At 40.9% G+C, this 14,947-nt stretch overlaps 1 protein-coding gene across 1 annotated transcript in view; it reads left to right on the top strand.

The window, feature by feature from the left end:
• The window catches only part of TRAM1 (translocation associated membrane protein 1), a 28,354-nt gene extending 14,200 nt beyond the window's left edge, over positions 1-14,154 (top strand). Inside the window, exons 5-11 of the mRNA XM_056522095.1 lie at positions 846-904; positions 4,176-4,260; positions 6,173-6,243; positions 7,458-7,562; positions 9,067-9,210; positions 11,177-11,331; positions 13,432-14,154. Of these exons, the coding sequence (XP_056378070.1) occupies positions 846-904; positions 4,176-4,260; positions 6,173-6,243; positions 7,458-7,562; positions 9,067-9,210; positions 11,177-11,331; positions 13,432-13,505 (693 nt within the window). The 3' untranslated portion in view covers positions 13,506-14,154. The remainder of the gene's footprint in view (positions 1-845; positions 905-4,175; positions 4,261-6,172; positions 6,244-7,457; positions 7,563-9,066; positions 9,211-11,176; positions 11,332-13,431) is intronic.
• The last annotated feature ends 793 nt before the right edge of the window (positions 14,155-14,947 follow it).

Here is a 14,947-nt window from a genome sequence, read left to right on the forward strand (position 1 = left end):
GGGTGTACCTGTGCGCCCGCACCCGTGATGTAACATAGCGGGTCAGTCCCGGAACCTAGCAACGGCTGGGACCAGTAGCTAATACCTGACATTGCAGATCGTGCCGCGTCTAAAATGTAAAAAAAATAAATAAATACAATTCGTGGCGCAAAAAACAAGCCATCATATGGGTCTATAGGTGCAAAATTGAAAGGGTTATGATTTTTAAAAGGTGAGGAGGTAAATGAAAGTGCAAAAATGCAAAAACCGAGTCCTTTAGGGGTTAATTTTATTTTAAATATAGCACCACAACTGTCCACAGGTCATGTGTGGTATTACAAATTGGCTCCATTAAGAGCTTCAATACCACCCACATGAGGACAGGCTTTTTATTTTTGTAATATAAAAGAAATCTCTCTTTCTCTGATCCTAGATGGCCACCTTTTAATTTCAAATAAATAACAACAAGAACCGTGTAAGCAGTATAGGCCTCACCCATGGGCACTAACCAGCAGGGGATGTACCTTTCATCTTTATACCCTGTTATGGTGCCTGATCTCCTTGCAGTAAATAGACGACATGAATAAAGTATGGCTGACCGTGTGGTACTGAACTGAAGAGGCTGCAGTGTTTGTGGTATTAGTGTTTCCATAGTAACCATTTCTGAACCGTAATGTTATTTTCAGCAAAATCACTACCTGCACAACCACAAATTACACTGTTTGGATACGGCTTTAATGGTTAATACATGCCGCCTAATACACCGAGGAGGGATATGAGCTTTGTCAGAGGCGTACGGCTGATAGATGGCGCTTTTATGCTTAGAGTTTATTGAATCTGTATATCTTTTTTTCTTTTGTCTTCAGGAGAACTACCTTTCAGATCCAACAAGTTTATGGAAAGGTTACCCTCACACTTACTTTCCGTAAGTACTAGCTTTCATTTACAACAATGCCCCATTATTTATTTTTTATTTTTTCTCTGAGAATGCATTTTGTTTTTCTCCAGCTTGTTTAAAGGGGTTATTCAGAAATAGAAAAACAGAGCCAATTTCTTAAAAAAAAATAAATAAATAAAACATTCTTGTCCTCAGGTTGTGTTTGGTACTGCAGCTCGATTCCATTGAAGTGAATGGAGCCAAGTTGTAATACCACGCACAACCTTAAAACAGGTGTGGTGCTGTTCACACTACGTAATTCCCGCAGAATTCTGTGCGGTAAACTTTAATACCAGTGTGAATGGGTCTTCCGCGAGACACGTTCACACTGAGCAATTTCAGCAGCCGACAATTTTGCCGCTGAAATTGTTCCGCACAGAGAATGAACATGTTCATTCTTTGTACAGAATTCCGCGAGCTCTGCATAGCCGTCAATGGTCACAGCACAGTACCGCGGGGTCAGATCTGCCAGATCTGAATCTCCGTTCGCTGAATTCCACAAGCGGAGATTCGGCGAGCTTTGCCCAATGTGAAGAAATATTCGCTTGGTTCTCTATTCCTGGATAACCCCTTTACATCCACTATGATTATTTTGGTATGGAAAAAAAAATTCTGCTCTCTAGGAGACAACTGCATCTATTGCATACCCCATTTCCTAACAGATCCAGACACTTTAAAATATAGACTCGATCAGCAGTTACTGCTGGGGTTAGCTTATTTTTTTATATATTTTTTTTTAATAAACTGGTTGCAGAAAGTTAAACAGATTTGTTAAAAATCTTAAAGGGGTATTCCAGGCCAAAACTCTCTCTCGATATAGATATACAGCAACAGAAGAATGCAGTAGCAGCACACTGCCAGCACAAGGATATAGGTGCAACATGAATATGCAGTTAAAACATGGAGAGCTATACAGCTATGGTGTAATAGATGCAAATGTGAAACTATGAAATAGTGAGGCACTTAGCTCGCAAATTTGTCTCCGCCGGCGGTCAAATAGCTTGGACCGTCCCACCGCGATAAGGTAGCCTCCTGGGACGGACCCTACACTGTGAATATGCCTCTGTGTGAACAGTTCAGTAAGCATGGCAGGATCTGGAACATCCAAGCCACCTTATATACACACCTGATAGAGGTGGGTGGGGTGCAAGGCCAACATGGAGGTAGCCACTCCCCCGTATGTGCAATACAGACAAAAAATAAGTCAGCCAGCACTTTAGTTGATACCAAACTATTATATGGACCTGGCCTACAGGTGCACGCTACTAGGCTAGATATACAGCAACAGAAGAATGCAGCAGCACACTGCCAGCACAAGGATATAGGTGCAACATGAATATGCAGTTAAAACATGGAGAGCTATACAGCTATGGTGTAATAGATGCAAATGTGAAACTATGAAATAGTGAGGCACTTAGCTCGCAAATTTGTCTCCGCCGGCGGTCAAATAGCTTGGACCGTCCCACCGCGATAAGGTAGCCTCCTGGGACGGACCCTACACTGTGAATATGCCTCTGTGTGAACAGTTCAGTAAGCATGGCAGGATCTGGAACATCCAAGCCACCTTATATACACACCTGATAGAGGTGGGTGGGGTGCAAGGCCAACATGGAGGTAGCCACTCCCCCGTATGTGCAATACAGACAAAGAATAAGTCAGCCAGCACTTTAGTTGATACCAAACTATTATATGGACCTGGCCTACAGGTGCACGCCACTAGGCTAGATATACAGCAACAGAAGAATGCAGTAGCACACTGCCAGCACAAGGATATAGGTGCAACATGAATATGCAGTTAAAACATGGAGAGCTATACAGCTATGGTGTAATAGATGCAAATGTGAAACTATGAAATAGTGAGGCACTTAGCTCGCATATTTGTCTCCGCCGGCGGTCAAATAGCTTGGACCGTCCCACCGCGATAAGGTAGCCTCCTGGGACGGACCCTACACTGTGAATATGCCTCTGTGTGGAGAGCTGTATAGCTCTCCATGTTTTAACTGCATATTCATGTTGCACCTATATCCTTGTGCTGGCAGTGTGCTGCTACTGCATTCTTCTGTTGCTGTATATCTAGCCTAGTGGCGTGCACCTGTAGGCCAGGTCCATATAATAGTTTGGTATCAACTAAAGTGCTGGCTGACTTATTCTTTGTCGATATAGATATAGATATCTATATCTATAGAGAGAGAGAGATAAAATATATATATAATATTACGAGATTACATATCTCAACTGGCTCCGCAAAGTTTAACAGATTTGTAAATGACTTCTATTAAAAAATCTTAATCCTTCCAATAGTTATTAGCTTCTGAAGTTGAGTTGTTGTTTTTCTTTCTATCTGCTCTCTGATGACTCACATCCCGGGAGCTGTGCAGTTCCTATGGGGATATTCTCCCATCATGCACAGCTCCTGGGACGTGACATCATCATTGAGCAGTTAGACAGAAAACTTCAGAAGCTAATAACTATTGGAAGGATTAAGATTTTTTTAATAGAAGTAATTTACAAATCTGTTTTAACTTTCCAGAGCCAGTTGATATATATAAAAAAAGGTTTTGCCTGGAATACCCCTTTAATTCTTCCAGTACTTATCATCTGCTGTATGCTCCACAGGAAGTACTTTTGTTTTTGAATTTCTTTTCTGTCTGACCACAGTGCTCTCTACTGACAACTCTGTCCGTATCAAGAACTGTCCCGAGCAGGATAGGTTTACTATGGGGATTTGCTTCTACTCTGGACAGTTCCTGACGTGGACAGAGGTGTCAGCAGAAAGCAATGTGGCCAGAATGGAAAGAACTATACAACTTCCTCTGGAGTAGTGTTTCCCAACCAGGGTGCCTCCAGATGCTGCAAAACTACAACTCCCAGCATGCCTGGACAGTCTTTTTAACTTGCTACGACCAGTTGATTTAAAATTATTTTCACCGGAGTACCCCTTTTTAAGTTTTCCTTTTTGAGCACCTACTACAAGGCAAATGTGGTATTACATCCCAGCCATTTACATGAAGTCTGCACAATATTCAGTCTTAACAAGCAACAAAGCAATTTCCTGTTTTATATGTGTATATATAGCAGTGGTCTTCAACCTGCGGACCTCCAGATGTTGCAAAACTAAAATTCCCAGCATGCCCGGACAGCCAACGGCTGTCCGGGCATGCTGGGAGTTGTAGTTTTGCAACATCTGGAGGTCTGCAGGTTGAAGACCACTGGTATATAGTTAGAAGAGAAGTTATGATACTATTTTGATTCTCCTTAGATTCCAGGTAAAGTTTTTCTACGTTTCCCAGTTGGCTTACTGGTTCCATGCCTTTCCAGAACTTTACTTTCAGAAGACAAAAAAGGTAAATGCTCAATATTGTAATGCAGATACTTTTCTTGTAATGGTCACTGTGGAGCTTGTCTGTTTTGTGGGCAAATCTAGGAACAATGTCATCCTATTCTTCATTAAAATCATATTTTTCTGTGTTTACTGTATACGAGAAAAAAAAAAAAAATAGCACTATTTCGTCCTGCAACATCCAATAAAAAGTATACTGTTATGATTATTTATTTTTAACATGGTAGTCTGTGGGTCCATCATATATATGCTACAATGGCGTTCTTAACCCGATAACGACCATGGACGTCTATACTTGTCCACTGGCCGTTAACTAGGTAGGAAGCGAGCTCCTGACTCGAGCTGCGTCATACTGGCCGGTCCCCAGCTGATTCCTGTAGCTGGGGGCCGGCGTTAATAGCCTACATGCGGCGATTGCTGTGGCCGGCTATTAACCCTTTAGATCGCCACTGTCAAAGTTGACAGTGGTGTCTAAAGGTGCCTGTATCCAGTCCCTGGTGGTCCAGTGGGGTGGATCCCCCCCCCCCCCCCCCCGCAGCATGATCACGGGGGGAGGGCGATCCACTACTGAGGTAGCCTGAGGGCTTACATCTCCTGCTGCGGTGGCTCCGGTGCTCAGAATGATAAAGCCTGGCAGGACCAGGCTTTATCAATCGAGCACAGAGCACACTGATCAATGGGATTGTATGTAACCCCATTGATCTGTATGAGGAATCAAATGATTCCTCATAAAAGTCCACTAAGGGGACTAAAAGTGTTTAAAAAAACATATATATATAATAAAAATAAACCTATGTGGTATCGCCACGTGCGTAAATGTCCGAACTATAAAAATATATTGTAAATTAAACCGCACGGTGAGTGGTGTACTCGCAAAAAAATTCCATAGTCCAAAATAGCGTATTTTTGGTCACTTTTCATACCATAAAAAAAAGGGAATAAAAAGCTATCAAAAAGTCCGATAATTTTTTTTTTTTTCTTTTTTACGAAAAATGTACGGTGTAGAAACGAAGCCCCCAAAATTTACAAAATGGTGTTTTTTTTCTTCAATTTTGTCGCCCAATAATTTTTTTCCTTTTTCGCCGTAGATTTTTGGGTAAAATGACTAATGTCATTACAAAGTAGAATTGGTGGCGTAAAAAATAAGCAATCATATGGATTTTTAGGTGCAAAATTGAAAGGGTTATGATTTTTAGGAAAAAACTAAAGTGCAAAAACAGAAAAACGCTTGGTCCTTAAGGGGTTAAAGGAGTATTCCGGTGGAAAACATTATTTTTTTTTTTTATATATAAACTGGTGTCAAAAAGTTAAACAGATTTGTAAATTACTTCTATTAAAAAAATCTTAATGCTTTCAATATTTATCAGCTGCTGTATACTAGAGAGGAAATTATTTTCTTTCTGTCTGTCCACAGTGCTCTCTGCTGACACCTCTGTCCATTTTAGGAACTGTCCAGAGCAGCATATGTTTTCTATGGGGATTTTCTCCTTTTCTGGACAGTTCCTGAACTGTGGAAAGAGAAAAGAAATCCAGAAAATGTAAGAATTTTCTCTGCAGTATACAACTGCTGATAAGTGCCGGTAGGATTAAGATTTTTTTTTTTATAGAAGTAATTTACAAATCTGTTTTAACTTTCTGGCACCAGTTGATTTAAAAAAAATATATAAAAAATTCCACCGGAGTACCCCTTTAAAGCAGAAATGTCATGAACAGCTGATGACCTATACATGAGATTCTATTATAGTCTGCGGGTGATGTTCCCTAGCATCCATCACCACCTCCATGTAACGTATATGTTGGGAACGTCTCCTGGCGTATACATAAAATAAGCGCCAAAGACATGTGAGCACAGCGCTAGTCTTTCGACATGTTATGACTGTTCAATTAATTCTCAAGGTTTAAAATCTCTCTTTCAGGAAGATATTCCTCGCCAGTTGGTTTACATTGGACTGTACCTCTTCCATATTATTGGCGCCTACGTCCTAAAGTAAGTTTAAAGCTGGGTTGAAAGCTTATACAATGTTGTAGAACAGTGTTTCTAAACCAGGAAGCCTCCAGCTGTTGCAAAACTACAAATCCCAGCATGCCAGGACAGCCAAAGGCTGTCCGGGCAGGCTGGGAGTTGTAGTTTTGCAACAGCCAGAGGCAGCTTGGTTGGGGAAACACTTTTCAAGGATATAATGGAAATTCGTAAAGAATATAAATTTGTAGTATATTTCCGGCAGAGAAGCAATTGCTCTTTACCCCCTCCCTCCCACTACCATCCTTCACTGCCCCAGTCCACATCCAGTTATTAAAGGAGAACTGTAGTGCAATATAACTTATCCCCTATCCGAAGTATGGGGGAGAAGTTATAGATCACAGGGGGGGGGTCCGATTGCTGGGGCCCCCCGCAATCTCCTGTACGGGGCAGGAAGCCTCGACAGACACATCCCTTCCATGTATCTCTATGGGGTGTCAGCCACCGTGTCATGTGGGGACGGAACGCCCCCTTCCAGCACACTGCCGCGGCCCCATACAGGAGATCGCGGATAGGGGGTAATTATATTGCAAAAATGTGAGTCAAAGCAAAAAAAAAAAAAAATAATAATAATTTACTTCAGAACACCATTTTGTATGTTTCCTCCTCTCTAGTGTTGACTTTTTGTGAGGCTTTTTAAAAGTGCCCTCCAAAGGCAGTTTTGTAAGCCAAGCCTGACCCGGCTTGGGTTTGTAACTTTTTTTTTTTTTTATAAATTTTTTTTTTTTTTAAATGCCTATGTGCGACATTCGCACTTCATAAATTCGTGGCCACTGCTAATTGAAAACTGAAAGTTGCCTAGGTAAGGTTGTTTGGTACTTTCTGCGTACCCACAAAAGCCGCAAAAAAAAAAAAAAATAAGTGGTTAGGCGCACATGTGAAATTCTGCGGCCGACGTAAGTTGGGGGAAAAAAAAGCTCTAAATGCAATGATAAATCTCCCGCTAGGTGTTTTTTTTGCACTAAAGTAGGATGTCATTGTGGCACCCACATTTCTGCATGCCATTGCTGATGACCACTGCTATTGTATTGATGGTTGCTTGTAATCAATGTAACAATAATATGAATAAATATACTAATATCAGAATTATTAATAAAAAAACTTATTTTTTAATTTTTTTTAAATTTTTTTCAGTTTGATACCATTATGGAGTTACTAAAAGTCTTTTCATTCTCTTACAGCCTAAACCACCTTGGTCTCGTTCTTCTGGTTCTCCATTACTTTGTAGAGTTTCTATTCCACATCTCCCGCCTCTTTTACTTCAGTAATGAAAAATACCAGAAAGGGTAAGTCAGTCGTTGCAGGACGCTAGCTGTACTTCACATTACGTTAGCGTTGGACATTGCACAAAATGATGTTTTTGCTTGAATTACATAATGTGCCTCCATAATTCCAAGGTTTATTGTTGGGATTCAGACGATTTCTGAATTTGAATAACTTATCCCCAGATCTATGGAGATTACGGGACCCAAGATGTCTGTAACTTGTTTTCTGAAAGCTACATTATCTTAATTATAATTGCATATTATACAATAAAGCAGCTGGATACTTTGATGGCTGTCCGGGTATGCTGGGAGTTGTAGTTTTGCAACATCTGGAGGTCCGCAGGTTGAAGACCACTGTTCTAGTTTAGGATTTTTTTTTTTTTTTAATACAGTCTTCTAAAATGTTATCTGTATTGTTTAAGTGTCTTTTTACTTGCTTAAGACATAAAGGGGTATTCTGATTTTAATAACAAAAGACACAGGCTCTCTTCATCATACTACATCATACTCTCTTCACCCAGTCCGTAGCCAGGGGACGTGTCCACCCCGGTGCACCTGCTGATGTGCTCTGCTGCTGTTTCAAACCCACTAAGACTGGGTTCACACCATGTTTGTGCAATATAGTTCCTGTGTACGTTTTCAATTTAAAAAATACGTACGGAACGGTCTTGAAAACCCTATGCATTGAAAACCGTATGCCAAAAGATGCATCAGGTTTTTTTCTCCCAGTACCCAAAACCGTAGCCTACCACTGTTTTTGGTCCGGGTGAAAAACCGTATTGAAATGTATAATTTTTAATTTTTTTTTAACATGGGACTCAATGGGAACTGTAAAGAACCGTATGTGCGTACGGTTCCATCCAGTTTTCACCATACGGTTTTTGACTTTGCACAGTTTTTTCCTTGGAATTTCAATCCAACAAGTGAAACTTTATTCATAATGGATTGAAAAGTTAAAAAAGTATGCGTTTTTTCTTTAAAAAACGGATGCAAACGGACATCATCTATCAAACTGTATACGGTTTTCAACCGTATACAGATTAAAATTTGTACACATGTTTTGATACAGTTTAGTCAGGTTTTGAGGAATCCGTTTGTCAAAAAACTGATACGGGAACTGTATTGCAAAAACGTGGTGTGAACCCAGCCTAAAGCAGTGGTCTCCAACTGTGCCCCTCCAGATGTTGCAAAACTTCAACTCCCAGCATGCCCGGACAGCCAACGGCTGTCCGAGCATGCTGGGAGTTGAAGTTTTGCAACATCTGGAGGGACACAGTTTGAGACCACTGCACTAAAGGCTTGGAGATTGGCTGCAGAGTGTTAGGAATGTCATCCCGGGACGTAAACAGAGCGAACATAGCGACTGCACTGAACTGGGCGAGACAAGGATGCTGCATTACATGGCGTATAAATCAAAATACCTCTAAGGTCAGAGAACCCTTGACATATGCCCATGGTATCTGACCACCATCTTAGAAATATTATACATATTTTTTTAAATAATAGTCTTTCCTCTTTTTGACAGCTTTACTCTATGGGCCGTGCTGTTTGTTCTGGGACGCCTCCTTACACTCATCCTCTCAGTTCTCACTGTTGGATTTGGACTCACTCGTGCAGAGAATCAGGTTTTGGACATAAGTTCTGGAAATTTCAACATTCTGGCAATAAGGTAATAATAATAATAATATATGTGCAGGAATTAGGCTCTAAGACAAGTGCACTAAAGATCCTGATATTGTAGGAGAGGAGACTTCAGTGTCAACTAATCATGCTTGAAGGCAGCTATTACATATTTAACATTTTAGTAGCTTATTTAAAGTGTTACCTGTTGCTTAAAAGAAAACTTCTGAAATGTTAAAGACCTGAATTACAGTGGGTGTGTATGCCAGTTATTGGTTAACCTTTAATAGCATGTAATATTATTAGAGATGAGCGCACTTACAGTAAATTTGATTCGTCACGAACTTCTCGGCTCGGCAGTTGATGACTTTTCCTGCATAAATTAGTTCAGCTTTCAGGTGCTCCGGTGGGCTGGAAAAGGTGGATACGGTCCTAGGAGACAATTTCCTAGGAATGTATCCACCTTTTCCAGCCCACGGGAGCACCTGAAGGCTGAACTAATTTATGCAGGATAAGTCATCAACTGCCGAGCCGAGAAGTTCGTGACAAATCGAATTTACTGTAAGTTCGCTCATCTCTAAATATTATGTCCAATCAAAGCCAAATATAGTCAGGAGATGGTTCGGGTAAAGTACATAAAGCACAGTCGATGCCATTCCCTAATTTAGATCTCCAGTGCCATGCGGTAGCAGAGGATTGCATTAACGCATTAGCTGCCATACACCATGGCTGACATTGACCATTGTCTTTAGACTGTTTTTTGTTTCTAGAAAATGTGCAAAAAAGCGCAAGCAGGGTTTATTTGCACCTTTTGGTTTACACATTTTTTTTTTGTTGCAATCCACAGATTTTGGCAATACACATGGAAGGGTTTTATGAACTGCGCCTTTTTGTGAAAAGGTGTAAAAAAGGCGCAAAGCCACTGAAAAGTCTATAAAACTACACCAGCCCAGACTTAGCCTAGCTTTATGGTGTATGTGGAGAGAGTAATTTCAGAAAATGTGATCTGCACAAAATGTATCAAATGCTCTGTAACCATTTAATAAATTTGGTGCTCATACACATTACCAGCACACACAAAAAGGTTCACTTACACCTACAATGATAAATGCCGGCCCATGTGTTTATGTAGTCCTCTGCCACTGCAGGGTGTATTTTCTACTGCACACCACTGAAGATCTAAATTGGGGAATTGCATCGACTATGTTTTAGGCAATTTACCCCAACCATCTCCTGACTATACTTGGCGCTCAAGTTCATAGTATTTCTTATTCCCCACCCTATAGCCGCTGTGGAATCCACAGATTGTGGAGGAAACATGTAGGGAGTCAATAGGGGTAGATCAGGACAGGGGGTCAACCTTTTTTAGGGTGACTTCCTGGATGAGCACAGGTATTCCCACCACACTTCTTTTAGAAAGGTTTACTAGGATTAATCTCCGATTTCAAGACAGGCCTTAGAATCAGTTATTACAATGGCTCTGTAGATTGAAAAATAAGAGTTATGGCTCTTAAAAGGCGAGAAGGAGAAACAAAGATGCAAAAATTAAATTGGCTGTGTCCTCTTAAGTTGCCCATTTACACTACTTATTTTCTGTACGACATTCTGCTGCGGAAAATACTCTTCAGCAGCCTCCCATTGTTTACACTGAGATTCTGTTGCACCATTCACACTATGGAATGTGCACTTATAGGGCATTGCCTTTAGAGACTGCACTTTTCTGAGTGGTCTTATCACTGGGTTGTTCTGCCGGTGCCCAAAACAGATGGAAATTCTCCAGGCGGAGATTCCGTAGTGTAAATGAGCCCTAGGAGGTTAAAGGAATATTTTCAGAATATCAGCCTCTTTACATTGAGCGCAGTCCTCAGCAGTTCCCAATAGAGCACTTGGCGAGCTAAAACCCTGTACCAGTAATAATTTTAAGATGCATAAAAGCTTGTCATCTGATGTGTAAGTGAAGTAAACTTCTGAAGAGTGCCAGATATAATTATACCCCTTATGCCTCCTGCTTTCAGAATCAGTGTGTTGGCATCTATTTGCATAACTCAGGCATTTATGATGTGGAAGTTCATTAATTTCCAGCTGAGACGATGGAGAGAACATTCATCTCCACAGCCTTCTCAGAGGAGGAGACCTGTTGCTTCTAAAGGCAAATCACGGAAGGAAAAAGGTGAGCATTTCAGATATTTCATGCACTATGGCTGAATTTAGGATTATTTGTCTACTCTTCCATTGTGCATATACCTTGGCCACTCTTAACATCCTGCATTGGTTGTCTGTTCTGTAGACTGTCTATCTCTCCCTATCTGTCACATTTGGCATTAGCATTTGTTTTTCAGTTTAGTGCAGGTTAGCTTGATCGAGAGAGATGTATAATATATATAGTGGTGCCACAACATGCGATCATTTCAACGTACGATGCTTCTGTGTGTCGGGGCCATCGCAAAACGGCAGCGCTGACTGCTTCAGCTGCCGCTGGATAACCATTTATTGTGCTCCGCTGAAGGATACTTATATGTTCCCGCCGCTCTGGCCCGTCATTACGCTGCTGCCCTGCGCTGTCGCTCTCCATCACTGTCATCACATCCGCGCAACATAGAGCGAAGGCGCATGGCAGCAGCAGCAATGGAGCAACAGAATGACAGACCGGTACAAACTATGGTACAAACGATGGTCCACCTGGAACCAATTAACATCATATGTTGAGGGACCACTGTATTTATTTATTTTGATAGGACACTGCTGCTGTACGTTGTTCGTAGGACCGTATTTAAATATTAGAGTTTGTAGCGCTTTCGCTAGGTCTCGCTGGGAGTCGGATCCCCACTGTCTTCTGTAGAGGATAGCCCTAAATTCCTAAATCTGGATAACCCCTTAGTGGCTCTCAACCATTCAGACAAGTATGATCAAATGGAAGTATGATCAAATGGAGATGTGACTTCCCATGCCATGGTCACAGTAAATTTGAGATATGTATATAAAAGCATTTTAACCCCTTAATGATGCAGGACGTATATTTACGTCCGGCTCCCGCATCATATGGGGTCGGTCCCAGCGGCCGTCGATGGCCGGGACCCACAGCTAATACCGGACATGACGGTGATGCCCGGTATTAACCCTACAGACGCATCGATCAAAGTTGATCGCCGCGTCTGAAATGAAAGTGAAACCTTCCCGGCAGCTCAGTTGGGCTGATCGTGACCAACGCATTGTAACTGCAGCATCCCGATCAGCTGCATGGACACGAGGAGGATGCCTACCAGCCTTCTGCGCGTCCGATCGCCGAATGACTGCTCCGTGCATGGGGTCCAAGCAGGAGCAGTCGAGCGGCAATAACACTGATCAATGCCATGCTATTGCATGGCAGTAATCAGTGTAGGAAATCAGTGTGTGCAGTATTATAGGCTCTCTACAGGGGCTATAACATTGCAAAACAAAAAGTGAAAATAAAGTGTTAATAAATGTGATTCAACCCCTTCCCTAATAAAAGTCTGAATCGCCCCCCCCTTTTCCCATAAAAAAAAAACTATGTAAATAAAAATAAATATAAACATATGTGGTATTGGCGCGTGCGTAAATGTCCGAACTATAAACATCGGCTTTTTAGGTGGAAAATTTAAAGGGTTATGATTTTTAAAAAGTAAAGAGGAAAAAAACTAAAATGCACAAACTGAAACCCTGAGTCCTTAAGGGGTTAAAGTGACAAAAACCTCATAATGCAAATAAATGGTTTCCGCTTACCTGAGTACAATGTGCGCGACAGTCCTCATTCAAACAGAAAAGAAGAAAAAGCGTTCAGCCAGCACTAAATTAAAAACGTCGTCTTTTATTTTAATCCATTAAAATTCTATATAAGAGGCAGAGTAGAAAACATATTTGGACATATTTCAAATGCAGCATAGGAGATTCCCCCAACACGCCTTGGGGGAATCTCCTATTCTGCATTTGACATATGTCCAAATACGTGTTCTACTGTACTCTGCCTCCTTTTTGTAATTTTAATGGATTAAAATAAGATGACGTTTTGAGGGAATCTCCTATGCTGCATTTTAAATACGTCCAAATACATATTCTCCTCTGCCTCCTATATGGAATTGTAATGGATTAAAATAAAGGTGTTTTTATTTAGTGCTGGCTGAACGCTTTCTTCTTTTGTTACAGAAACCTCATTTAAATTATGAAATGTATTTGTCAATCTATAAATACTATAACAACCCCTTTTGTATGTAAATACTGACTTTTTTTTCCCCCTTTAATTTTATTTCTTCAGAGAATGGCGTCAACGGAACAGTAACTTCTAATGGAGCAGATTCTCCTCGCAGCCGTAAAGAAAAATCCTCCTAAAAGCTAAACGAAAACACAAACCCTTTTAAAAGAAAACAAATTCGCAATTTATGTACTCTGCTCCCAGAGAGAAGTTGCCTTGTGCTGTACAGTGCCCCGCAGCACTAGATTTCTTACTGTTACAGCAGATAATGCAATGTGTTTCCAAACAATAGAATGCCATGGTCTCCAGACTCTACAGGGTGTTGTTTCTTTTTTTTTTTTTTTTTTTTTCCCATTTTAATTTTCCATTACTTTTTGCATTTCTTTTATGCTAGAACTATCACAATCAGAACAAAAAAAAGAGAAAAATGTGGGCTGAATCTCTAGTAAAAAAAACATTTTTTTGGCTTTACCTGTTTTGCGCTGGTAACCAGGCACAATATCCGCAAAGGAGCCAAGGCCAAGTGTAGAATTCAGATACTCCTTTCTAATGTATATGAGAAGTGATGAGGGGGGAAAAGAAGGGTAAAACCGCATACATTTTAATACACTTGCAGGTGTTGCTAATAATCCCTATCCCATTGTACAGTTCCAGCATCCTACACTTTTGATATGCCAACGGAAACGTTTAAAAGATGTAAATGCTGTGATAAATTTTCACTTCTGTTTTTTATAAGCCAACTTTTTTTTCTTATTTGATTAAAAACAACAAAATAAAAAAAATTTAATTGTGACTAGGTTACTGTCTTCATTTTAGTATCACAGATTGCCACATGTCGGGTTCACACGGCAGAATTTTTGCGTGAAATGATAGCCAATTCACTTCAATGAAATTGCTGCAGTAGGAATTCTGCTGTGTGAATGGGACAGCAGAATCTCATTAAAGTGTATTGGCTTTATATTCATGCAGAATTCAGGGCAGAAATTGTGCCGGTCTAATATGTTGTAATTAGAGATGAGCGAACTTACAGTAAATTCGATTCGTCACAAACTTCTCGGCTCGGCAGTTGATGCCTTTTCCTGCGTAAATTAGTTCAGCCTTCTGGTGCTCCGGTGGGCTGGAAAAGGTGGATACAGACCTAGGAAAGAGTCTCCTAGGACTGTATCCACCTTTTCCAGCCCACCGGAAAGCTGAACTAATTTATGCAGGAAAAGTCAGCAACTGCCGAGCCGAGAAGTTCGTGACGAATCGAATTTACTTTAAGTTCGCTCATCTCTAGTTGTAATACATCTAAAGGGCCCCGCAAATGGGAGGTGGTATGGTCGCAAGTCTCTGCCTGTCTGCGGTTCTGATGGCCCAAACTGATAGCTACCAGTTCAGGTCAACAACACTGTGGTCAGACTCCTACTTGGGGCTGTAATACAGAAGCAAAAAATGTGGATATAATATGCCCATGTTTGGGGCCCCTTTGTCTGGATTCACACACAGTATCTTGGTCAGTAGTTTTAGCCAAAAGTGCACCTTTTTCTGTGTTTTGAACCCAAAGTCTGTTCTATTCTTTCTGCTTTCTGCTAAAGAC

The sequence above is a fragment of the Hyla sarda genome, chromosome 5 (genome assembly GCF_029499605.1).
Source record: "Hyla sarda isolate aHylSar1 chromosome 5, aHylSar1.hap1, whole genome shotgun sequence".
NCBI classification, from domain to species: domain Eukaryota; kingdom Metazoa; phylum Chordata; class Amphibia; order Anura; family Hylidae; genus Hyla; species Hyla sarda.